General features: G+C 37.9%; 1 protein-coding gene across 1 annotated transcript in view; it reads right to left on the bottom strand.

The window, feature by feature from the left end:
- LOC118809307 (cadherin-18) overlaps positions 1-26,236 on the bottom strand; it is a 135,073-nt gene that overhangs the window by 60,427 nt on the left and 48,410 nt on the right. The window contains exons 3-4 of the mRNA XM_036572470.1: positions 23,575-23,869; positions 10,595-10,714 (exon numbers count right to left, since the gene is read on the bottom strand). Coding sequence (XP_036428363.1) covers positions 10,595-10,714; positions 23,575-23,869 — 415 coding nt within the window. The remainder of the gene's footprint in view (positions 1-10,594; positions 10,715-23,574; positions 23,870-26,236) is intronic.

Below are 26,236 nucleotides of genomic sequence, written 5' to 3'. Positions count from 1 at the left end.
ACAGGAGAGAGAAAGAGAAAAAAGAAAAGAGAGAAGTGAGATAATAAAATTCAGAGAGAATAAAAAAGGAGCGAGAGAGAGAGATAGAGAATAAAAGAGAGAGAGAGACAGAAAGAGAGAGAAAATGAAAGAGACAGAGGGAGAGAGGGAAAGCAGAAAGAAAGAGAGACAAAAAGAGAAAAGGGGGAGAGGGGTAGAAATGAAGAGAAAGAGAGACAGAAAGCAAGAAAAAGCATGAGAGAGAGAAAAAAGAAAAGAGAGACATGAGATAAAAGTCAAGAGATAGACAATAAGATAGTCAATAAGATAGAGAGAATAAGAATGGAGTGAGAGGGAGATAAAGACCGAGAGAGTGAGGCAGAGACAGAGAATGGAAAAAAAAAGAAAACAGAAGGGAGAGATATAAGAAGTTATAGATATACAGTTTGTCTATTGTTATTTTTATTATTCAGTGTTATGTACATCTTTATTATTGTTAACTTTGAACTTTAGAGTCTCTTTAGAGAAAGAAAGGGAGGAAAAGACAAGAGAGAGGGAGAGAGAGAGAGGCAGAGAGAGAGAGAGAGGGAGAGAAAAACATTCTCCTCTCTATGCATGTGCTTTTGGGGGAGGGCTGAGCAAAACGTGAGTGGAGACATTCCACCTGCAGCTGATTACATAGTCTGTTGTATTTACTCACGATGGACAGTTTGTGTTGATTTTTCTCCGCCTTTAAAACAGGAGTAAATTTGCATTAGTGCTGTTGTGAGATTTCCTTTAAGCAAGCCAGCAGACACAGCAGCCACACAGAGGCATGACCCTTAAACACATCCTGAAAGACTGTTTACTACCAGAATAACACTGCTTAAACTCTTGAGGCCAGATATAAACATGTGAGAATATGTCGTGATTCAGCCTCAGTGAGCGCAGTCTGAGTTAGTTTCACAAACTAGCTAAAATAACAGCCCTGTGGAACATTTTTGAACATCATTATCTCTTCATTACTGAACTTTTATTTTCTGTTTTCTCTTGTGCTTGTTGACATCTCCACCATTTTACTTCCTCTTTTAAACCCTGTGGCTTACAAGTTAGTGGGCAGGGCTATGCGCAGTTTGTGTGATCAGCTTCAGTCTCAGTAAGCTGAATGACAAATTTGGGTACATATTGCGGTCGCATCAAGGCACATTTTACGCCTCACTTGCGCTTGTATGTACATCTGGCCCAGAGTAAGAGTGAGGTAGAGAGAGAGAAAGAAAGAATGAGAGAAAGAGAGAGACTGTATGAACAATGGTGTAATAACGAGTGTGTTACACACACATTCACTTTGTGAGAGTGTGTGTGCATGTGTGTGTGTATGTGTATGTGTGTGTGTGTGTGTGTGTGTGTGTGTGTGTGTGTGTGTGTGTGTGTGCGTGTGCGTGTGTGCGTGTGCGTGTGTGTGAAGGTCTCTGAAGTTGAAAATTTCTCATTATTGTCTGAAACCTCTCATAAGAAACTGGGGAAGACTATAAGACCCAGTCTGGCTTATTAATATGCTTAGAGTCTGTCACTGCTGCTCTGTCTGAGGTGACATATGAGGACATGCTGGAGTGCAGCTAAGTCAGTTTGGTATTATGTAACCAACCCTGCTTGCAATGAAGAAACTAATGCAGTTTTTTTTTTGTTTGTAAACATCACTCTGTCTGGTCTGTCTGTGAGCCTGGTGCAGTCTAGCAGACGAATGAATCGCATTCATAAAACATGGTTTGTTGAAATGTCTTTGTCCAGCTTCAACACAAACGCTATATGTGATTCAGCACGCAGTTGGAGAAAGATATAATTGTGTGTAAGAATGAATGTTAGTGGGGGAAAAAAAGGAGCCAAGAGGAGATAATGGATGCTTTCGCTCCACTTCACTCCTAGCAAAATACAACAAAGTTAACAAAGACAAGCTCTGTTTTACAAAGAAATGGTTATGTATACAGTCAGAGCGACACCTCATATATCCAAAAATGGTAAATGGAGGCCAGGAGAAGGAAAAACATTCTTAAAGGGGCACTCTAGCCTAAGACTAACATGTAACATGTTATTTATTATGTTATACAGTTTAATGTGGCACAGTAGTATATTCCTTCATCGGGTCAAACAGAATTCACGATTTTGTATCCTCTTGCTTTTTTGCCCATCAGTGTTCTCTCACTACAATAGCCAGCAAGCACTGGGCAGGAGCACTGGGGTTTCCTCATCTCACACTAGAGACTATGTGGCACTGTGAGTGGTAAGTGAGCTATTTACAAGAAAAAAAGCACCGGTTACATTTTTTTTGTTTTGGTCAGAGTGCCCTTTTAACTGAAATGCATATTAATGTAACAAGATTTTATTCCAAGTAACTTTGGACCATTTCTATTGGCCCATTAGTCATAAAATTTTCACGCAACATAACAAGTGGCTGAAATTGGAAAATTATTAACAAACAAACAATTAAATCAAAAATAGAGATAAAAGGTTTTCTTCCACAGCAACAATATACAATGGAGTCCAATAGTCTGAGACAACTAGTGATAATGCTTTGTATATGTATTTAATACAGAGTTTATCATTACGCATGATATCAGCTTAAAATTGAGGGTAAAATAATGTTTAAAAACTGATAAAAAAGACACTATTTAACAAATTTAAAGATCTGTTAGGTAGATAGATCTGTGACAGTGGGAACAATACTATGGTGGAGTTTCATGGTGGGCTGGGATGTAGATACCAATCATATCAGGTGATGTCATGGTGAGATATACCAAATGACCTTTTCTTTCAGTGTGATTCTTCTGTTTTCAATTGTCTTTCTACTGTTATTTTGTTTTCAATTGTCCTACTGTTATTTTCCATTTTTCATGTGTTTTGTTTTCTCTCAGTTTCTTTTTGTTTTTCTTATATTTATTACTCATGTTTTGTATGACTTGTTTTGTTGATTGTTTTGCACTATTTTGCAATGTATAGTATGTCTGGACCCTAGGAAGAATAGCAGCTAACAGGGATCCTAAAAAGTAAACAAATAAACAAAGGGGAGTAAAATGTCAAATCTTTAAAATTTGAATATGAATTTCAGAATTACTTAGTATTTGTATATTAGTTATTATTTAGTATGTGTACATTTTTTACAAAAGCCTTAATATGGTCAGTGTCACAAATTTACTTAAGATTGAATAGTGACAAATAATTTTCTTAATTTTATGTCTGTCATAATACCATAACTTGATAACTTCAAATTCTCAAAATGATAAAGGTTTCTGTTCTATTTCTAGATTTATATATCTACAATTATACAATTACAATTATATGGACCCCACTGTATATTTACAGGACAATTCTTGCCCCCACTGACTAAAATTAAAAGGCATTTTATATACAAATATGTTTTTGTCTTTGGCTCTGGTCATTTCTTCTCCTATGCATGTGCACATACATTAGTAAGTGTATAAGTAAGCTAAGGTGATGGAGATATAAAACGAGGGTGGAAGAGATATAAACAGCTATTGATTGAGCAGGGAGATTGCATCTCAGCTTGTGGCATTAGACTACACTTTATGGCAGATTTCTACCCAGCCTCAGCCTCTGAACAATTATAGGCAGGCTAAATTAAATTGCACATTACTGATACCTCAATGTCTCCTAAATGACAGAGATGCCTCTCAGGCCACGCATTTGTTTTTGCTTCACGAGTAGATCTATTAGCCTAATGACCACAATAATCTCACTGCAACAAACTACAATTCCCATATTTGTACTGTATAATTAAAGGAGGATTCACTGTTGGGATTTGATGGGCACGTTGAAAATTATAGTGAGCTTTTCATTCTCTTTTTGTCTGTCTTTCTCTTCTTCTCTTGGTCTAATGAATTGATTTGAGTGGTCATCTCTTCTGTCTCCTAAGGGCAGTTTATATGAAGTTTGTAATCCTATTTGTCACCTGTTTTTGTGTTCTCTGGCATCCAGAGAGATAGCGCTTAAAGACCAATTACCAGCGAAGCCATTTAATACCACAGTGAGAGATTCAGACCGATAGAATCTCATCTCAGGACTTGACTTTCTGATCGCTTTAAAAGCGGATTAGGTATGTTGGAAATTAATGTTGCTGAACCACTAAAGAGCTGTTTTGCAATGTTGCAGAAAACCTTCAGTTACCCTTGCAAAAGAAATGAATCTCATAAATGAAACTGTCATGCCTTTCACATTTTATTGATGGTAAGGATTCAAAAGCATTTTTTCAAATTTTTTTCTAAGAGAAAATTTCTTGATTCGCAATTTCTCTCCCCGTCTTGAATGTTGATTTAACTTGTGTTAATAAATCATAGTTGTGATCATATAGATTCTTTCACTGTTTGACCCTATGTTTCTGAAGCATTTCATTACCCACATGTACAAAGAACCCCTATATTTGGGTCCACAATTTAATCCCTTAGTCTCTTAACTACATAACTTACATACTAGTTTCACAGTGATTATTGCATATGCATATTGTACACTGATTAATTGGTCTTAAAACTAATAACTGAAAAATGCAGCTACAGTTCAAAGGGGTAAAAACTAAAGGTTTTCAAAAATAAATAGGACATTGTTTACAACAGAATCACAATCATGAAGAAGAAAATGCTGTGCTATTTTTACCTACTAATAAGAAAGTCATTTTTAAGTCAAATTATGAGGTTTATGTAGTTTTATGTAGCATCACCAGTCATTTTTTAAACATTTTTCCAGCCTCTCTTCATTCCATAAAATTAAACAGGCTGCTTTTGTTACTGCACCTTTAAGACTGATATATTAAAATGACCTCTGTTCTGATTAGCTGTATTATGCCCTATTCAAAAAGTAGTCCATACTGGACCACTGCTTATAAGTTCAACATGGGTGGAACTAAACTGACATAGACTGAAAATGCAGATATAAGTAAATGCATTAGTTTTTGTGACATCACAAAAACAAATAATTGGAATTAGGGTGTTTTTGTAGCTTAGTTTGCACATATGAACTGGTGGACTGGTGAACAGTACATTTTAAAACTTTAACAAAAATTACACACCACATCAAACCAGTTTATTTTGAAAAAGTGAGGAAAATGTGGTTTTCCTTCAAATGGGCACTTTAATAACAATGAGTTGGGAGACATTAAAAGTAACTTTTCTTCCTATTTTAAGCTGCCATATGTATACACAGAAAAATATATTCAGGCTGTAAGCTCCAAACAACACAAAGCAGAGTTCATGTCTTCGGCCAGCAATGCCACATGCAGTAAGCCCTGCAGGGTCCTAGATCAAAATTACCAGCCAAGTGACAGCTGAGTGTAGAACAGCTCCAGTAGCATGTTCACCTGTCACTCTTGCTCTTTCAGAGATGTGGTCACTAGCTGTGGGACTGCCATGACAGGAAGAAATAGACTCCACAGTCAACCTTTGTGCTTGAAAGTGACAGCTTAACATAATTCCTCACAGCTTGCTGCCCAAGTGAAGGTTGAAAGATTCAGTCTGAGAAGGGACATAGATGTGATTAATGCATAGTCCTTTTTAAGTGCTGCACATAGTTTTTTGACTTGGTCAGTTCAATTTTAATAATTCAATTTTATATGCCCATTATCCAACCTTTCTTTGTCGGTTAGAATTACTGTGCCTTTAAGACTGAAACAGTTGTGCAGAGATTGGACAATCCTGGCGGAATAATATTTTTCTGCAAATGTTAATGCATACAAAACTTTATATTTGACTTAAAAATAGGGAAAAAGAGTTAAATTCTAATTGTGACATGGGCAAAAGTTTGAACTTTACTCCAGTTGTAAAGTCTCAAAATTTACTTGTTAGGCCTTAACTGATTCATCAGGACTGTTTAGGCAGGACATACATTGTCATTAGTAAGTGTCAGCTGACGACAATTCCAGAGTGTAATAATTTCTCTTGCTTTTCAAACTTTGTGCAAATCATGGGCAACAAAGCTAACATATCAAAACACTTCAAGCTTGCAATTTCCACTGTCTGAGATGTCACTAAGAAATCACATTTGAGGGAAACTGTAGGAATCAAGACAAGATCTGATAGACCAAGAAAACTCTCAGATAGAACTGAAACATAAACATTAAGGCAAAACAAACCCCCCATATGATGGCAAAGAATCTGCAGGAAGGTTTAGCTGACACAGGAGTGGTGGTTAAACTTTCGTGCAGGTTCTATTCTGTCATTTGGAGGTTTTGCTTTGCCTTTCTGTTCTGTGCAGTGTTCCTTGCAGAAACATCATTTGCATGGAAGAATCATCTGATGGACACCTCACCTGTGACCTCATTACATCGGAAGAGGCATTTTGTTGAAAAGAAATATTGTGGAACTCTTTGGCCACAATTGCCAAATGTCTGTTGGGAGATAAAAAATGAGCAGCATTTGATGAAAAGAACACCTTGCCTACTGTTAAACACTGGGGTGTATCTATTATGATAGGAGTTGTGTAGCAGCCTGTGGAACAAAAAACACTGCACAGGTAAATGGAAAATGGGTTTTATTAAGTATCAGTAAATTCTGGAGGCAAATGTGACCCTGTCAATAAAAAAATGAAGCTTAAAAGAGACTGGCTTCTATGAAAGGACAATGACCCAAAACGTAACTCAAAATATACCATAAACCACTTTAATAAATGCAAGCTGATGCTTTTGGAATGGCCCTCACAATCCAATAATATGAACATCATTAAAATATGTGGATAAAAATTCCTAAAACAAAGCTATAAAGAATCCAAACTGCCCAGAAAATCTGCCGAAAGGGGGTGTTAGTAAGTATTGAGTTAGTAGCATGTCTAAACTTTTGCACATGCCATAATTTTTTTCATTTTTTAACTTAGTCAAATATAAAGTAACTGCTTATAACTTTAACTAAGTGCTTCAGGCTAAACAAGGGTAATGTATGTAAACATGGTTTTCATGACATCACAAAAACATTAAATACAAAACAGGCTGTTGTTCTGCCGCTTAGTTTTCACATGTGGACTAGAGAGTAAATGGCACATTATGAGACTTTACTAGAGTGGAAAACATACTAAAAGAATTAGGTTTTCCATGATGTGAGCCCTTCAAAATAAAAGTTTCTAAATGGCTGGCTTGGACTAGGAAAGGTTCTATGAAAAGCCTGTAATTAATATAGACCATTCATGTTATGTGGAGGTTCTTTAAAAGAGGCTTTTTAAAACCTTTAAAAAAAAGTTGTTCAGGCTTCACATCTCATTTACAAAAATCGTTCACTGAAAGGTTGGTCTATACGGGACCAAGAGTGGTTCTTCTATGGCATCATTCCAAAGAACCCTTTTTGGCACCTTTATTTTTAAGAGTATACCGCAGTCCTGTTTGGGCAAAAGCAAATGATGGAAAGAACACAATGGGCTTACTTTGTTTTGAGTTTTGCGTGTGTGTCCTTCAGAGCTCTTGGCTCTCTGCTTGTTTGTGTTTTTGTTTTCTTGCACCTCCTTGAGGCATTGCGGTCTGAATAATACGAAAATAAACTTCTTTGGATATTGCAGGTGCCCCTTTTCATTTGTATTGTCTTCCTGCTGGGGGATCTGAGTCAACAACATGACATGTAGTAAGACAGAGAGAGAGAGCGAGAGAGAGAAAAGGGGCAGTGAAAGTGAGAGAGTGAGCAAGTGAGCAAGCAGAGAGGCAATCAGAGAGCATAATAAAAACAGTCCTGGGTAAAAGTGCATCAAGATCCTTCCTCTTCTGCCTTTCCAGCTTGAACTTCTTGTCTCTTCTTGCTTGAACATCTTGTCTCTTGTCTGTAAGGATTCTGACGGACTTGAATGCTGCACTGATACTCTTACCCTCCTCCACATTTATAAAGACTTTCATTACATTGACTACTGTGAGTGCTTACCAGCAAGGTAAAACGGCAGAGATGAACTGTACAGGTTCTCAAATTAGCTGTTAAGTACAACAGAAAGGGTCTTGGAGCAGGCAAAAAAATGCAGCACTCTAAACGTTAACAAGTGTGTTTCTTAAGACTGGGGGAATTGTGATTGCTGGTTAAGTGGATTTTGTGCTCTAGGGCTCTGGAGAACTCTGTTAAAAGGTCCTAATATCTTCCATGTGGCATAAAAAGGTCTTGAAAATTTTCCAGTAGCAGAAATATCTTGGCCTTGACTTTAGTGAAGCACTTGTGTGGGTTTTACTGCTGGGTGAGTGTTACGATTTTAAAGGTGGCTGAAACAAAGCATCTTACTATTAATATTATAGGAAACTATAGAACACCAGCAGCACTGGGGTGACATGCATTAAAGGCATAGCACCAATGCAAAGGCCTTTCCATATATCCTAACTTTCCACTAGAATTTATCTATCAGAAATGCTCAATCTATGTGCGACTTCGGCCCTGTTCATACCTAGTATTGTCTGGTACTTGGTATGGACAGTGAGACATATAGCCGTTTACACCTGCCATTTCCATGTGGGTCAAAAGCATCTCCAGTGACTGCATGTGATTAGATTTCATCACTGCAGGAAGGGTACCATGCTTACTCAGGCCCTTGCTGTGCTTGTTGGACCAAAATGTGCCACGATTCATTATTCATGTAAATGTTTGGCGATTAACAAATGTTTACATCTCATGGATTGCTAATGCAAGTTGTACACAAAAACGGGGAGGAGATGTAGAAAGAAGGTAGGTGGCTTTACACTGGCTTTCTGGGGTGAAACCTTCATGTGACTTTAGTTGCTTAAAACCTATATGAAATGTGCAAGCATCTCAACTTCATGAAACAAGTTTCAAGAAATGTCAGTAACACATCCTGTGATCACATGCACTGGAATTACTGATCTCATCTGATCAATAGACATGAAAATAAAACAGAAGATGGTTTATTGGGTGGTTGAAAAGGAGAACCACCTTAGGCTTCTTAAGCTATAACAACAAATTGGTAACTTTTAAATTGGTAACCAGTTGGTTTAACAGCTTTTTTAAAGGCTGCTAGTGCCCTGGTTTATTCTTCTTTGCTAGCCTTCTGTTATCATGATGTAACAAGATACATTCCCTTCTCTTTTGATGCGCAGAGCTTTTATGCAGAGCTTAGATTCATTTGCTATCTAAAAGGTGAAATTTACTACAAAAGGACAGACTGAGATGTGGTTCTTGACTATAACAATAAAACAAACAAAAAACTCAAATATACAGTAAATTCATATATTTTAGCTTTGTCCCCAGTAGTTGTAATGTCTGCATGCCCACTATGGGCCTAGTAAAATGTATCTGCATGCAGAATTGTAGCTTCCTGTGTGCTACCATGTTTTCTATCTCTACATAAAAGAAGCACCACACTGCTTTTATTGTTGGATGCACTGTGATAGTTTCCGAGCCAGCTTGTGAGCACAGTCAGAATTCAGATCACAAAGGACTTATTATTGATGTGTTTCATCAGTGTAACAATAAGAGGTGACTAAATTGTGAAGTGTATGTTTATTCATATGTTTCCTTGCATGGATGTGTAGTTTATGACACAAATAAAATAAAAATCTACAAGTTTCAGTTTTGTTAAATGATGTTATTAAAGGAGAAAATCAGGTTTCAAGGCAGAAAAGGTTTCAGAAGATTCCGGTACCTTAGATAACACTGTCAGTAAGTACCTTGTGGTATTACAGCACCCTGGACAGCTCTGATAGTTCTGCTCTGCAGTTACCTTGGACAGGGTCAATCCGCAGCTACTTCAGCACCACGGACAGTGTCAATGACATAAACCCAATGTACTGTAAAATTCCTTCTCTGAGCGCAATGATGCACAAATGATTCATTTGATTACCAAAAGTGGGTTTTGTCGTCTACACACCGCAGAGATAAGTCTCACATTCTGCTGTGAAACAGTACTTTATTATTAGACCAAAGAATCGATTCTTCATCCATATGTTATGAAGGAGCATATATAACTTGTACAGTGCTTTTGAAAATACACACACATACACAAAGCACACATTAAAGTACCTGTTCTTTTTGTTCTCACTTTTTTTCCTTTTCAACACATAGCACTCACAAACACATTGTCCCTTTATTAACATTTAATGGACCCTTGTAAAACCTCTCAAACAATAACCATGTTTCATGAATGCTCAAACCACTCTGACTCCTTTTTCCTGTTTTATTTTTTTCTTTCATCCTCTTTTTTTAAACCTTTTTCTTCTGAAAGCCTCCACACAATTGCTCTCTCTTTGCCAACCTCAAGGGATGCTCTCAATTATAGAGCAGAGAGTGGACAAAGATCTCAACAATACGGTGCACACGTGTGAAGCCTGTTCTCATTAGTTATGGCCCCTGGTAATACTTTGTACTGCAGAGCTCAAGTTGATGTTATTCTGAACAAGGGATTTCTCCAACAGCTAAACTATAGACCTGAAACACCTTACAACAATAAAAACATTTACTGAGAGTAATCAACCCCTTAAACTACAAGCCCACCATTCATTTCCTTACTCTTGCAATTACATAACTTGGGTATAGCCATTACCAAACACTCCGATTTATAGCAGGCCTAGTTACTGAATTAAAAAGTCTTAATAACAGAATAGCAAGCCTGCCATTTAAAGGATTACAGGTAACAAGATTGGATAAAGAGTGGAGGTTTGGTATGTTACCTGTTTTGGGATCCACAGAGAAGTACGGCTGTCCATGTAAAACACTGTACACTACCCGGGCACTGTTTCCATAGGTGGGGTCATCAGCATCTGTGGCTGTCACTTGGAATACTGATGTACCTGAAAAAACAGATACTGTTAGTGCATGTTTCAGACAAAAAACTTCTGAATTTGTAACAAAACTTACAGTATGAGGACCAATAAAAAGGTCCAGCTTATGTAAAAAGGCTTTGTACAGTCTTTCTGTTTTTATTAGCATTTCACATAGTGTCCCAACATTTAGGAATTGGGAGGAGAGGGAGAGTTAACAGAAACATAGCAAGTAACATCTGTACTTTTATTTTTTTTCCAATAACTGCATGTGATGCATACAGTGGATAACGCACAGTATGTAGAATGAACGTAAAACGTGTATACTAGACATGTGCACTCTGTTTACGCCCTGCGTGCATCCACTCACAAACAGCCAAAATTCAATACCAATTAAACAGTTTTGTAATTAAAAGTGGTTCACAGGAAGCCATTTTGCTTCAGAAAACAGACTGGGACCACCTGGGGGACTTGTTTACTTACTTAGTTTTTCAATCAAATCTTGCAAGGAATAAAACTGTCTGAACAATTTGAGCACTCTAATATTACCAGAAGACATTCTGCATCAGCCTGGGACCACAAAGATACCAGACAAAAAAGCAGTCTTTTTCATAGCCACCTGCTGATCACCACACATACTTAATGTATTCTTGGTCATACTCCATTATATCTGCACTGTGCACATTGATAATAGTCCCATCCTTCATAATAAAACATTTCTTGCATTTATTCCCTCTTTCAGAGTGCTGGACATTTGTAGGGTAGCCAGGTGAAGCAGAAATGTTTCTCATATCTTTGTTTGTATTTCCCTGTTTACATTTTGTTTTTGCATTTTTGCCTTTTATTCCCTTTTCTTCTTCTTATCCATTTGTTTTATTTCTTCTGTTTTACTCTTCTTTCTTATTCTTTCCTCCAGCCATGGTGGCGCCCTTTACAGACTCAGGTCACATATCTGAACTCATTCATACACCATACTCGTCCCCCTCCTCTCTCTCTCTCTCTCATTACTGCAAACTGAGCTCAATCCATCTATCTACACTGTCTGATGTTGACTTATTGCCAGCACCACAATACACTGGATGTAGCTTTCAAGGCCCAGGAACAAAAAATGGGATTATGGAGGCTGGGACTTTTCTCCACTTTCCTTGGCATTTCACCCCCCTTCCCCCTCACTGTCTCTCTTAGGGCCAGAGGTACATATGTCAGAAAGCGCAGCACACAGTGTGACAATGCAGCTGCAAAACGTGCTTATAATGCATCTTAAATCAACATTTGATAGGCTGATATGCACATTCAAAGCCATCAACATGCTCAGGACAAATTAAAAAGGTTCAGGGACAAAGAGACAACAATGTTCATAAATGAAGTTCTTCCCTAACAAAACATTAAACAGGGGATTAATTATCAGAAGTTGTTGAAATTCTTGCTCAGATATGAGTTTTGTCAGATACTCATATAATGCAGCAGATAACGCGATGTACAAACAGTGCAAATCCATGGATGTTTCAGTCATGTTTCAGGTGAAAATAAAAATGCAGCAGACCCTCGATCACCTACTGCTGTCTAGTGCACTGCACTGTAAAATAAAAGGTGGTTTTAAGTTAACAGAACAAGAATCTGTGTTTTATGCCCTGTCAGTGTATTATTTTAAGTTCAAATAACTCAAATAACTATTTAAAACACCCAATTTTTTACAGTGTGCATCTGAAATAGTCTACAGGCATAAAGAAATGGTCAGACTTTTGAGGTTAGCCTTAGCCTAACATGGACAGTACAGCGATTGCCAGGCTTCCTCTCATATCGCCTAAGAAGCTGCCTCACTAGGTCAGCTGCATCAGAGTCTCAGGGACTTGTCTGTGCAACAAGCATGTACCACCTGTTGCTAAAAGATGAATGACTTTTCCAAATTCCAGCGTTGCCTGACAGTATGTGTGTATGGGATGCACGCATGAAACAAATGAGTTGAGAAATTCAGTGAAGCTGAAGTTGGCTTCTTATTATTGCTTCCCATTCCACCTTAAATGGTACAGGTGGCACCGGTGCAGGTGTCAGCTGCTGCTCCATTTAAGGTGGAATGTACAATTTGAACAAAAAGCTTGTGAACAAGGAACCAACTTCAGCCTTGTCCAATTTTAGACATGAAACAACATTTAGCAACATTTTCCTGCTAGTTTTAAAAAGCAAAATTAACATAGATTTATCTATGTGCTGTTCAGGTTTGCTTTTACTGTTTCACACAAGAGGGCGGCACGGTGGCGCAGTGTACATGTCTGTCTGTCTGCCCTGCGATAGACTGGCGACCTGTCCAGGGTGTTTCCCGTCTTCTGCCCATTGACCACTGGGATAGGATCCAGCTCCCCCCGTGACCCAGAAGGATAAGTGGCTTGGAAAATGTGTGTGTTTCACACAAAAGAAATATTGAAGATTTACTTTTTATGATTATTATTTGTGTGTTCAGCATGCCTTCAACATGGTGGTAGTATGAGGGAAGTCTGATTGAGGGAGGGGGAGAACTCTGAGAACTTGGGCTGGAGTTCTGGGCAGCTTCTGCCTGTAGCTAGAAGGCCAGACCCCCCTTATAGCTGTAGTAGGACTGATGTAGGACTGAGGAACAGGGAGGAGATACGGTGATGGTGGGGACTGTGAACCCATCGTCATGAGAACGGAAGGTGAGAATGTGAATTTATAGGGCATTAGATTTGAAGAAGGAGGGGGTTCAGGCATGTTCCTCCCCCCAAACTCCGGTTATAACATAACCACATAAAATGATTCTAATTAAAAAGTGATGGGACACCTCAGAATAACAAGCCTCTTTCAACATACAAAATAGCTTTACTTGAGCATGTTATTTTTTATCATTGTTTAAAAAGTTACATTTATTGTGATATATACTAAAACGGTCTGAAATTTGAATTATATTGTGATATAAAAAAACTATTTATGGGCTGTGTCAAGACATTTCATGGGTAAGTATCCATGTATTTTCCATGTTTTTTTTTTTTTCATGAGAATGAGCAAATGCACGTAAGTTATGTTTGCAGTCACAAACTACATGTATATGAAGTAAAATGTCTGAAACCATACTCTAAGTAAGAAAATGTTTTAGTTTAACTAACAAGCAAAGAGGCTCCTTCTAAAATTCAGAGTAAGACAAAGTAAGAATTCTCTCAGAAACTGCAAAGTAAAGAATATGTTACATGTAAATCTTACAAAATCCAAATGTCCTCATTTATGTAGAGCTGCCATAAGTAGCATTAAATCCTGCATGAAGGAGTGAATGTGAACCTCATTTAGCTTGGTGCTAATATAATAGTGATGTTCATAGATGTGCTAGCTTTATGTTAGTAACAGAAATTGAACAAAACAAAAGCTTTTCAAAAAAAAAAAAGAATGCATTATATTAAGATAGATGTTTTCTCCTCTGAAATAAAAAGCATACATTTGATTCTGATGTACATGTTAAAGAAAACACCTTTAAAAATCAGGAAAGATCAATACAAGTCCACAATAAACACTTCTGGGTAGTACGCACCGTTGGAGCAGTGACTTCTGTGGTGCACCCTCTGTTGGAAATCTAGCAATATGGGCCTAATTCTGTTGAGATTCTTTGTAAAGCAACAAGATGGATTGAGCATATTATTGCTGCTGCATCAAGGTGCTGTGTCACATGCTTATATCAACACTGAGAGTTGAAATAGTGTTATTCTGCTAGTAAATATTCTTTCAGCACATGTTCAAGGTTAGAGCCTTTGATTAGGAGTTATGACTGATGTTATTCTTAAAGGAAGTCTCTCAATAATGCCTTTCAGTAGAGATGGCATTGAACCGATAACGGGTATGAGTATCAGGCTGATATCAGCAGAAAATTCTGGATCGGATATTTGTTGGGACAGGGGCAACAAAAGGCTGGTAAAGTTGTGGAATGCTAAAAAAAAAGCACCTGGTGGCCACTGACTTTAATGTCAAGCTAATATAATATCTGTATAAACCTTTTCGTAAACAGTGTCTGTGTTTGTTTTATCCCTGTGCTTTATTGGGTTTGGCCAAAAATAGAAAACTTTGCCAGCTAACATTACTGAAGAACATCAAACAGTTCATTTTCAACATTTTCAACATTTGCAACAGTGTGGGTTTTCGTGAGATTGCATCTTTTTCATCTGGATCAGCTGGTTTCACACTGCGACAGCTAAAGTGGCCAGATTACACATGTGGGTTCCCACCAGCAGAAAACTGAGCTAGGTGTCACTTAGAAGCAAACCATGATCCAGTTGTTTGGTGTTGATTCTAAATACGGGTAGGGTGTTCACACATCAAATGTACCGAACTAAAGAAAAGGTTTGACAGGTCTGCAGCAAACATGGTAGGTGTGAAAGAGCCCTTAGTTAAGAAATATTCACATTGGAATTTAGTAAATTCACAGAGTGTAGTAAAATAAACTGTGCATTAGTTTGTGTAAGAACATTTACCGGATTAGTGAGCTGCAGCTCCTCTTACTGAACACTGAACATGAATTCAAGGCTTCACTGTCCTGCTTCCCAGCTGAAATGGAGATTCTGATAATGAGTTCTGTTAATGAGTTTTTTAGTTTTATGTCTATAGGTCAGTGCTTCATAAGCATAGGCATCCTGAACTCGGTGAGAAAGTGGTGGGTCACTGCTCCAGTACTTTGAACAGTGGTGGGTCAAATGCCCACCCGATGCCTTGGTTCTACAGCCCTGCTATTCCAGCTACTGCCATACTGTGAATTTGTTTATCACTGAAATACATCAAGTCTGAAGTATTATATACAAGGAAAACACAACTAATGCCAGCAATATCAGTAATACAGAACTGTACAGTGCTCCGTGGATGAATCAAGGAGCAGCAAACTAACAAAAGCAATAGCTAGGTTCCCTCAAAACAAGATGCAACATAGTGTTATGAAAGTGAAAGGAGTTGGAACATGTAGTCACTGTTATTTGATGTCAAGGATAAGAACTCATCTTATTTTCAGTGAAAATAACGGTTTAATGAATATATATATATATATATATATATATATATATATATATATATATATATATATATATATATATATGAATGAATGAATGATCAAAGGTAACATGTATACTGATTAAGCTTATTTTGTCCACTCATATAGCTATAACAAAAGGCATTGCTTTTTAAATTGTAGGGTCAAATTTGGGCAAATAACACAAATGCAATTAATTGCAATTAACTAGACAAACTATGATTAATCACAATTAATTATTTCAACTGTTTGACAGCCTTAGTATATATGTATGAGATGTACATGTTTAAACTGCATGTTTAGGCTCGTACACCAGTTTCGTACATGACATACTGGCAGAATGCATCCAATTTGTCTCTAAAACTGCAGCAAAGTCTCCTCCATCACTTCTCTCTCTCCTGCTTCTCTCTATTGTCTCTTCACCTCACAGTCTCAGAAAAGAACGTATGTTAACCACAGAACAATCCACAAGCTCCCCAGCTTTTAACATATGTTCGCCTCTCTACGTAACGTATGGAACGCTATCTCTTTGATCTGTTTAACAGCTCAGCACAGAGCAGACAGCTGATGACAGTAATCACTTGCAGTGATGCTGCTTCAGAGCGCTGTAGTTTTACTTCAGCAGGAGTAGCTGGAATCAGTTAAAATCTCTTTTTGTACAGTGTGTAGCTCTCAGGCCCTGCGAAAAACATTTCTATCAGAGTTTGGCAGCCAGCAGAGATGATGAAAAAACTCATCTGACTAGTGACGGGCTGTTTCCCAAGGGGTGTGTGTATGAGTGTGTATCCATGTGTGAGTATATATGTGTGTGTGTGCATGAATGTGAAGAGGTAATAATCCTACAGCACTGGAGCTCAGATACAGGCACTGAGAAAGAACACTGTCAATTGAAATCTTCTTACTAAACAATGCATATGATATGTGTATAAATGAACGGGTTGTGAGCTGAACTGAATGTGATGCAAAATGGTATTGTAACAGTCCACAGTCCTTGCAGCTAGACCATTACTGTCTGCATAGTGCACATCTTTCCTATGGTCGCTAAGTAACCATGTTTGTGTTCATTTGAAATCTTAAGCCACATGATTAGAAACATATGCTTTAAAAGCAACACAAACCCAGCTGCACATTTTACGCATTTTCAATAACCAAAGGGCACTGCACAATTTAACATGTTGAAGTTGGTGTGTGGGTGTGGGGGCAGAGAGGGGGGAATGTTTTACTAGAACAGCTGATAGTGCTATCATGCCAGTCTCCATATCTGAATCTCCTTTTCTTTGGCTGTAAAGCAATAAAGCTGCACACAGAAAAACACTGTATCATCACTGTCAACAAACCTTGTATGTCCAAAACGGTAACTTTATGGTAGAAATAAATGTTATTATTCTTGACATACAGTGCTGTGGTAGTCAGAGACCACCTTTCATGTATTCAACTTCAAAACTGCCATTAAGCAGTTATTAATTTTTTTTGCATCAAGAAGAGTACAAAACATATTTAACAGATAAATATAATCAATGTTTTCAGTATTTAGTATGTCCACGCTTTGCTTTTATTGCTGCTTCCATTCTTTTCAGAAGACTTTCTGTTTGTCTATAAAATCTGCAGGTATATTTTTTCACACTTCCAAAGTTCCTTCTTAGAAGTTGGTTGCATTTTCTGCTTCGCATGATCCAAGCAAGCTCAAACATATTCAGCGAAGGTGAGGTCTCGACTCTGGGGTGGTCATTGTTATGAGAACACCAGCAGCTTCTTTGTTTGATTTACAAATTTTCTTCCTCTTTGTCTATTTTCTCTTCACAATAATGTTATAATGTCATCTTAACAGCTACACATCCTGTTCGACCCATAGTTCTGAGTTGTCTTCTCACAGTAGAAGGATGGACAGAAATGACTGTGGATTTTTTTTTCAGATCTGAAGCAAGGAGCAAGATTTTCTCCTCTCTCTCAAATATATAACCTTTAAGTACCGTTTATCTGTGACAGTTGACAGTTTTGGCTACCAGGTCTTTCAAGGTTGTTAGGAGTCCCATTTTCTCTTAATCATTTTGAGCTCTAGTTTTAGAAATTTCTATTTTGTCGATTATTTTCCTTTAACTTTACTTTTCTTTATGCAAGTGGATTATCTTTCATCTAATCTCCTCAGAAATATCTTCTGAGAAATTAATAATTTCAGAATCAGAAATAGAGCCAGTGGATCGGTTTGGGTTCCACAAGCTTCATTGCTTCACCAGCCACCCTCAGATAGCTTCCCAGCTCTTAGACAAACTCTAATTCTCTTATGGACTCCAGCTACCAAGCTATATCAGTCAGTCATATGACCCAGCCAGCCAATCATCCACTAGTCATCAGATCTCAGTCACTGGAATTCAAATTGTTTTCACCTGTTACCTCTTTTATATATACCTGTCTGTTTAATTCATTGCGAAGTATTGCCTCTGTTTTGCCAGTGCATACTGAGGCTTTCTCATTTTATGACCCTTTTTGTCTACTGTTATTGTTTTTTGAAAATTTCCCTTTGGCCAAGGTTACTGGTTTGTTTGCTCTTTGGGTTTAGACCCTCGTTTGTTTCCTTACGACTCTTCTTGTCTGACCCTATGTACCGTGTTTTGTTCTTTTGGTTTTTAATCTGGACTGGTGTTCACTCTGCTCTTTTGGATCGTCCTCTTTTTAATAAACCTTATGGTTTATTTTACATCTGCGAGTGTCTGGTTCATTTACCCAGTGTTACATTATGGATGCCCACATCACCACAAAGCTGGAAATCCTACTAATAAACCAATGATAATTATTTTTAGAGTCACATTCCCAAATGTGGTTATTTTGAACAAAAACCAAACAGCAGAAAATGTGCTTATCATTCTGTAAAGCAAGTTTGTTTGTTATTATTAAAAATATCATATTTTAATTTGCTTAATATGAGGCTCTGTGGGGCTCTGTGGAGTTATAACTCACTGGTTGATACCAGTTAGATAGCATAGTGGGCAACTTTACAGCCTTGTATGCTGGAGTTGAGCTGTTTGGCCAGTTTTTCCTCAAAACAGTATACCTCAAAGGTACAACAGTGGTCTTAAGGTCCAGTTGTTAAATAGGTTTATTCCAGGGGAAAGGTGCATATTTGTAATATATATTTAATACACAAATTCCAAATATATATTTGAAAAATAAAATAAAATGTCTAGAATTAAGACATGGAGTATGTCAGTGCAACATAAAAAAAATAATCCCAATGGAATCTGGCACAATTATGTTCCCTCACTAAAGATACTGAAGACATACCCTTGAGGGGACCACCACAGTGATGTGAGGGACACTACCCCAGAGACACTTTAGTACCTTTTTTTCCTGAGAGTGTACTATTTTTGAATGTCCTGGGAAAAACTCTTTACTTTCCTCTGAAATAGAATTAGACTGTCTCTCTGGATGTGAGTGAATGTGATATGCTGAAAATTAAATTAAAAATTTAATACAAATTTTTTCCCCTTGAGTCCCTGCCCCCCCACATTTGGTACATAGGTTTTAAGCTGCTTTCAAGCTGTATTTCAAATATTAAAAAAATAGAAATATGGAGCTACAGTGCGTTGATATAACAGCAATGATATGTCAATACACAAATACAGGGACTCAAAGACCTGCTAACACAATCATACACACATGCACACTCACACACACAGCTTTCTTGACAGCATTGGCTGAGTGTGGTGTTGAAGTGGGAAGCCCTGATCATCCTCTTCTAGCAGATTCAGGGGCAGATGAACATCTCGAATGGAACACAACCAAAGCAATGAACAGAAAACCCACAAGTTATTTTCGCCTTCATGCCTCCCCTGCCTTGCTCAGCTCCCTCAATAGTACAACCCACTCCGACAAGCTCCTCATCGATAATGATTGATTGGGCGTATGTACTGCCAGCTAAAGTAGCTAACAAGCAAGGAGGATTGTGCTGTACCATTGAGCTTATACAATAATTTGAATTCCCCTCCTAATCTTTCTTCCCCTCTTAACTTTAAACAGAAATGTGGGAAAATTCTTGTGAATGAGTTAAATTAAACTTAAATTAAAAACAACGGCTGAACTCTAGTGTTGTTTTTGCCAGACATCCTGGGTTCAGAAGCACAATGATTCAGAGAAATTTGGAGATTTGAAGAAATTGCACTGTGGAACAAATGCATTAATGCTATACACACAACTGTGTTCTTTTGTAGCTGTTTCACAAAATAGAAAAAAACATACATTTTTTTAAGATTGCAAAAAGTCACATTGTTAGGATAGACTGGGTGTTGCTTGTTGTCATGTAATTAAGCTAGGCTAGCGTGTTGGCAAATTTATTGTTGTTGTTTTAAACCTGTTTGTTCTGATTAGCTACAACAAAATTGTCTTAATAGAGTAACATATTAAGCTGGAAAAGTTAATTAGTGACCTTTATCAAATTGTGCTTCATTTTTTTATTTTTTTGGATAGGATTAGGCCAAGATTGGAATCAGCCAAAGTTGGAATCAGTGATTTTTACTCCAAACACATGATCAGAAATCATTCAGTCTGTTTTTTGATTTTGGCTGATTTGTTTTGCAATTGTATGACATAAATAATGTGAGTCAGATGAATGTGCTGCATTTAAATGATGCTGATACACCTACATCTCATTGTGCTAAATAGCCAGTTATCTCATACTTTCAACGTAATCCTTTATTTGATTATGCTATTTACACAGACAACTGAAACAGATTTTTTGTTTAAGAATTTACAACTAATGTTATTTACTTTATGTTGCAACTTTGGCTTATAAAATGTAATTCATGTGTCTATCTGTGAGCTTCTGGTTTTAAATAATAATTAATTGGTCAATGTGGCTGTAAAGAAATCAGAATCAGTCAAAAAAATCATGATCTGCGCATCTCTACTAAATATTAATTGTATGTATGAATATGGATGAATAACAAAAGATCTCTGTTTCATTATTTGTTTTGAGAAGAAAATAACCTGCTTGTTTTTGAAAAATTCTCCAAATGTGAAAGCTGATGCCATAGCCATGGTTCTGTTTGTCCAGGTGATGTTGCCTGGAAATCAAGGCTAATGTGGTATTAATGCCCTTGAATCTTTAAATATCACCCATGGCTACAACCTTTCCCTCTGATTAGAACACAGTGGCATACCGTGCTTAGCAGTAATTGGCTCACCTGCTGACCAGCTACAGCCACTATAGCCAATTACCTCTGTGACCTGAAAGGAATGTCCTGATTCACACACACCTACGTACACACACTAAAATCTGTACATTAGCAGCTTTGTTATACCTGTCATGCTTCAGGCTAAAGGTCAGGTCACCAGCTGAAATAGTCCAATTAATGAGGTACCTATAGGTCTGCCTCACTGAAACAACATCTTTTAGCAGTATCTACAGAGCACGATGGGGTACACATTACATGTTGAGTCTTTGGGCCAAAATATGACCCCAGACCAGATGACTGATTCTTTTTTTGCAGTTTTCTTTCTTAAACTGAGTGGTGGAGAAGTGTCCAAGCAGGACAAGTTTGTCTGTAAACCAGATATAAAAATGTGCATTTTGTGGTGAGTGATCATACAAATTCAGTCTTGTTTACTCCTACCAATTTACTGGAATAGACACTTCACTAATAATATTGACCCCTCTGACCTCTCTGAGTGGATGAGAGAACAAATATATTTTTTTATACCATACTGTATGCAACTTATTAAATTCCTATTCCTAAGTACAAAAACGTTTTTTTTTTTTCCTTAACCAATTAATCATGACAGTCCTAATGAGATTGATTCGTGTGCTTGTAATTTTTAGCACAAAACCCTGTATATGGGTGGATATTAAAAACTAGCACTCTGTAAACATAGCTACGACTGGGGTTTTTACCCATACTTACAGCTGCTGTATTCACGAAAGCAGTCACGCATCTGATCCTCTGAGTGAAACTTTGTTGCTAAGGCAACAGCAACTTGGGATTCAAATAAACAACAAACAGGGATTCAAAACCTGTTGCCCAGCCAATTCACCCAATTGATTTCCACAATACAGAAAATAAGAAAACGCACAACTTATATCTATAACACAGCCATGAATGCAGCCCACGCAAGTCAATGCAAAACTATAACCCTCACTGCTGAATTATAGCAAAGTGCGCGCTTCAAGTAGTGATGCATAACTATAAATAAACTGTGCAGCACTTAATATATGTTTACAAATAAGCTGCACCTTACTGACCTATCCAAGTCCACACATTAAAAAAAAAGGTGGTTCTTCAAGGGTTCTTTAGTTAAGGCAATGGCTCTATTTGGAACAATGAGTTCAATATAGATGGGGTACACATCACATGTTGAGTCTTTGGGCCAAAATATGATCCCAGACCAGATGACTGATTCTGTTTTTTCAGTTTTCTTTCTTAAACTGAGTGGTGGAGAAGTGTCCAAGCAGGACAAGTTTGTCTGCAAACCAGATATAAAAATGTGCATTTTGTGGTGAGTGATCATACAAATTCAGTCTTGTGTACTTCTACCAATTTACTGGAATAGACAATTCACTGATAAAACTGACCCCTCTGACCTCCCCGAGTAGATGAGAGAATAAATATATTTTTAAACTATACTGTATGCAACTTATTAAATTCCTTTTCCTAAGTACAAAAAAGTTTTTTTCTTCTCCAAGTAATCATGACCATCCTAATGAGATTGATTTGGAACAATGAGTTCAATATAGATGGGGTACACATTACATTTTGAGTCTTTGGGACAAAATATTTCTATTTTGGCTCTATTTGAACAATTTTCAAAAAGTTTCCTATATAGGAGTGAATGCAACAGGGTGAGCAGTTAGATCCAATTGTTTTGAAGTAAAATGTGTCCCAAAGTTGAAAATGTGTAACCTTAAGAGCAATTTTAGCCATTTCCTAGTAGCAAGTTATGAGACTTTCACACCTATACAATCAATATCATTTGAAATGAATAGCACACCCTAATTGTACATATTTTGAGGAAAACAGAGATTTGGGCTACATTTTTTCATTAGGTTGAATGGGATGATAGCCAGTGTTGTGTAAAACTTGTCTAACCTAGCGATACCCAAATATGAAACCCTCCCTGAGCTCAGTCATTTCCAAACCAAAACCAAAAGTGATTTGTAAACACAAGGTCAAATGGAAGCTTTCAGGCAGAGGCTAACCCAACTCTTACAGTCAACAGTGAAAAACAGTCAAATGGCCTCTTTTTCCACAAATCGAGCTTAGAGTAAGGGGTGGAAGTGAGTGTGAGAGGGTCTTTCATAAGTGTGGGGTAAAATGCAGAACGGAATGGACTGAGTGTAGAAGATGGCTTCTGTGGTTAGGGCTAAAAATGGAATACATAGAACAAAGGCACGAGGATTGATGGCATCATATGAGACTGAGGAGACTGAGCATTTCAGCAGCTCTGTCTGTGGGGAACTCTCTCTCTCTCTCTCTCTCTCTCTCTCTCTAGGCTCTCTAGGTGTTGCTTCTTGAAGTAGAGGATTTCAGAGAGCACAGAGATGCATTATGGGTAGTGGGGTACTGAGTGCTGTCTAAAGGTTTTAGTGCTCCTGGGGGAGCTCAGTGGGTCTCCTGCAGAAAACAAAAACACAAAATAAGATCTATGCTATGAATATGGGAGCATAGAGGAAAACCCATTTGACTGTGATGGGAGTGTAGAGTGAAAATGGAATAAAAATGCTCAGCAGTGACAAGCCATGTTTTTTTGAAAGCCAAACTACTTGGTCTGAATTTGAAATTTTGGTTTTCTGTATCTGTGAAACTTGTAAACCGCATGAAACTAGACTGCATACATTCCTCTACTGTTTAAAAGCATCATATCTGTCTGTAGCATGTACCAAAAAACGTACCAATTTCTGACATCTCGGGCACGGATGTGACAAAGGGACCATCTGGAAACTTGGGTGCGTTGTCGTTAATGTCTTGCACTTTGATAATAAACTCTGACTCCGGTTCTAAGGGTTTGTTGGTGTTGATGTCAATGGCCTGAGCGTGGAGAACGTAGTGTGACTTCTTCTCTCGATCCAGACTCTTGGTGGCGTGGATATCTCCCGTTACTTCATTGATGATGAAGATAGACCCTGCTCCTTCCCCACTTAGGATGTACCTGACAGAACCATCACCTTTGTCTGAATTTGAGTGAAGCTGAGAAGGGAGAAAAAAATGAGAATGGCATTTTAGTTAACATCAGTAAACTGCTGTTGCTCATGCTTTACATTAAGGTTTCCTTAACTAATATTATTTAGTGCATTAGTTAACATGCAACTTGCAAATAATGAGCTTCAGCATTAATAAACTTATAAATTACTCATATGAACCTCATATTAAAAACACACTGTTCATAAACTAGACAGATATCTCAATATTTCATTGAAAGTAAGTTAAAAACCATCCTAAGCATCTGCAAAGCATCAATATCAGACCATCATGTGTTCATTTCAACAACCATCAATTCATCCAAGCAGCAATACTTTGTTAACACTACTTATTGTTTATTAATGCTGAAATGCTCTGTTTGCTAAAGCAGTAACACAATTTGGTTAGTCAAATGGACATCCAGGCCTAAAACTTCCAATCTTATTGGTCATGTTTTGCAGCCTTCACCTCTCGGCCACATCTGTCTGTATCCTGTTTGTGTTTTTGTCCATCACAGGCTATGTTTACATGCAAAGATTTTTGCCAATCCGATTGAATACAATCCGATTACAGATTCAGACTGAGGTGTTTATATGCACACTCTATTCAACGATTTGATGGAAAATCCTCGTTTACATGCTCACTACAAGTAATCCGATGCAAAATGACGCGCATGCGTGGAGTAGCGTTTAGAGTAAACGTTACCATGACAGCGAACATTACGTGAGGTCCAGTCCGCGTGAAATGAGTTTCCAGTTGGCGCGCTTGTGTTTTAATTGCTTTAAAATGATGTCAGACTCAGGAAAACGTGCTTCACATGTGCTTATAAAGGAAGCGGCGAGAGGAAGACGTCGTGTTCTGAGACTCATAAGCTGGACGTCCGTCCCACCGCCGTCTTTTAAAGATCAGAGCATAAACTTCGTCTCCTCTGCAGACCCGTTTCTGCTCCGCCATGCTGAACGGTATAAACTTTCGCCATGACGCGACGCACATGCGCAGAACATACTTACACGTTCCGATTGGAATGTAATCGGATTCAGGCGTTTACATGGCTATTATTCTTCTATTTAACGGATTATTTAGAAGTTTACCCACCTCGTTTAATCGGATAGAAATTGTATTCCGAATGGCCTCAATCGGATTAGACTATTCCGATTGAGGTGTTTACATGGACGTATTCTATTCCGATTGAGCTGTTAGTCGGATTATTAACGGATTATCAGGCTGCATGTAAACGTGGCTACTGTGGGGAGATTCCCAGTGGTTGTATGATGTATTTGCATAATGCACCAGTTGATAGAGAACAGTAGCCACGTTTACATGCAGCCTGATAATCCGTTAATAATCCGACTAACAGCTCAATCGGAATAGAATACGTCCATGTAAACACCTCAATCGGAATAGTCTAATCCGATTGAGGCCATTCGGAATACAATTTCTATCCGATTAAACGAGGTGGGTAAACTTCTAAATAATCCGTTAAATAGAAGAATAATAGCCATGTAAACGCCTGAATCCGATTACATTCCGATCGGAACGTGTAAGTATATTCTGCGCATGTGCGTCGCGTCACGGCGAAAGTTTACACCGCTCAACATGGCGGAGCAGAAACTGGTCTGGACCTCACGTGATGTTCGCTGTCATGGTAACGTTTACTCTAAGCGCTACTCCACGCATGCGCGTCATTTTGCTTCGGATTACTTGTAGTGAGCATGTAAACGAAGATTTTCCATCAGATTGTTGAATAGAGTGCATATAAACACCTCAGTCTAAATCTGTAATCGGATTGTATTCAGTCGGATTGGCAAAAATCGTTGCATGTAAACATAGCCAGTGATAAAGAAATCCTGACTGCTAGCATAGCTCCTGACATAGAGGCTAATGACTACAGGTGTGAAATCTGGCTTCTTCACAGTGACAGCCCTCCTCAACAAGCACACTAAAGAAGCAGTAGTTCCTCCCACCTTGAAGATACACCATAAGAAGAGGGTTTCCTAGTATTCAAGCTAGAATTTCTCACTCTAGAAGGTATTATTGCACAGCTGTGATATAAGTAGGTATGTTTACAACAGATGTAGTAATGATTAAAATTTTCATTTTGTACAGAATGTCCCTTTAAGGGAAACTTAAGGCATGACTAATTTGCCCACTATTCGAAGTTTCCAGAAAGACCTATACATTGAGACAAACATTCTCTTACAAAACACTTTTATACTTGAGCAGAATTAACATAGGACCCCCTGCATGTAAGCCTGAAGACATACTCTGTGGAATCCAGGTTGACATTTTGAAGGATGTAGTATACACTTATATTTGTACTCTAAGAGATAGAATTTGCATTGCTAAAACTGTGGATCCTTTGAGACTTGGTTTGTC

The sequence above is a fragment of the Colossoma macropomum genome, unplaced genomic scaffold, assembly GCF_904425465.1.
Source record: "Colossoma macropomum unplaced genomic scaffold, Colossoma_macropomum, whole genome shotgun sequence".
Lineage (NCBI taxonomy): Eukaryota > Metazoa > Chordata > Actinopteri > Characiformes > Serrasalmidae > Colossoma > Colossoma macropomum.
This window is presented reverse-complemented; position numbering and strand designations above follow the sequence as displayed.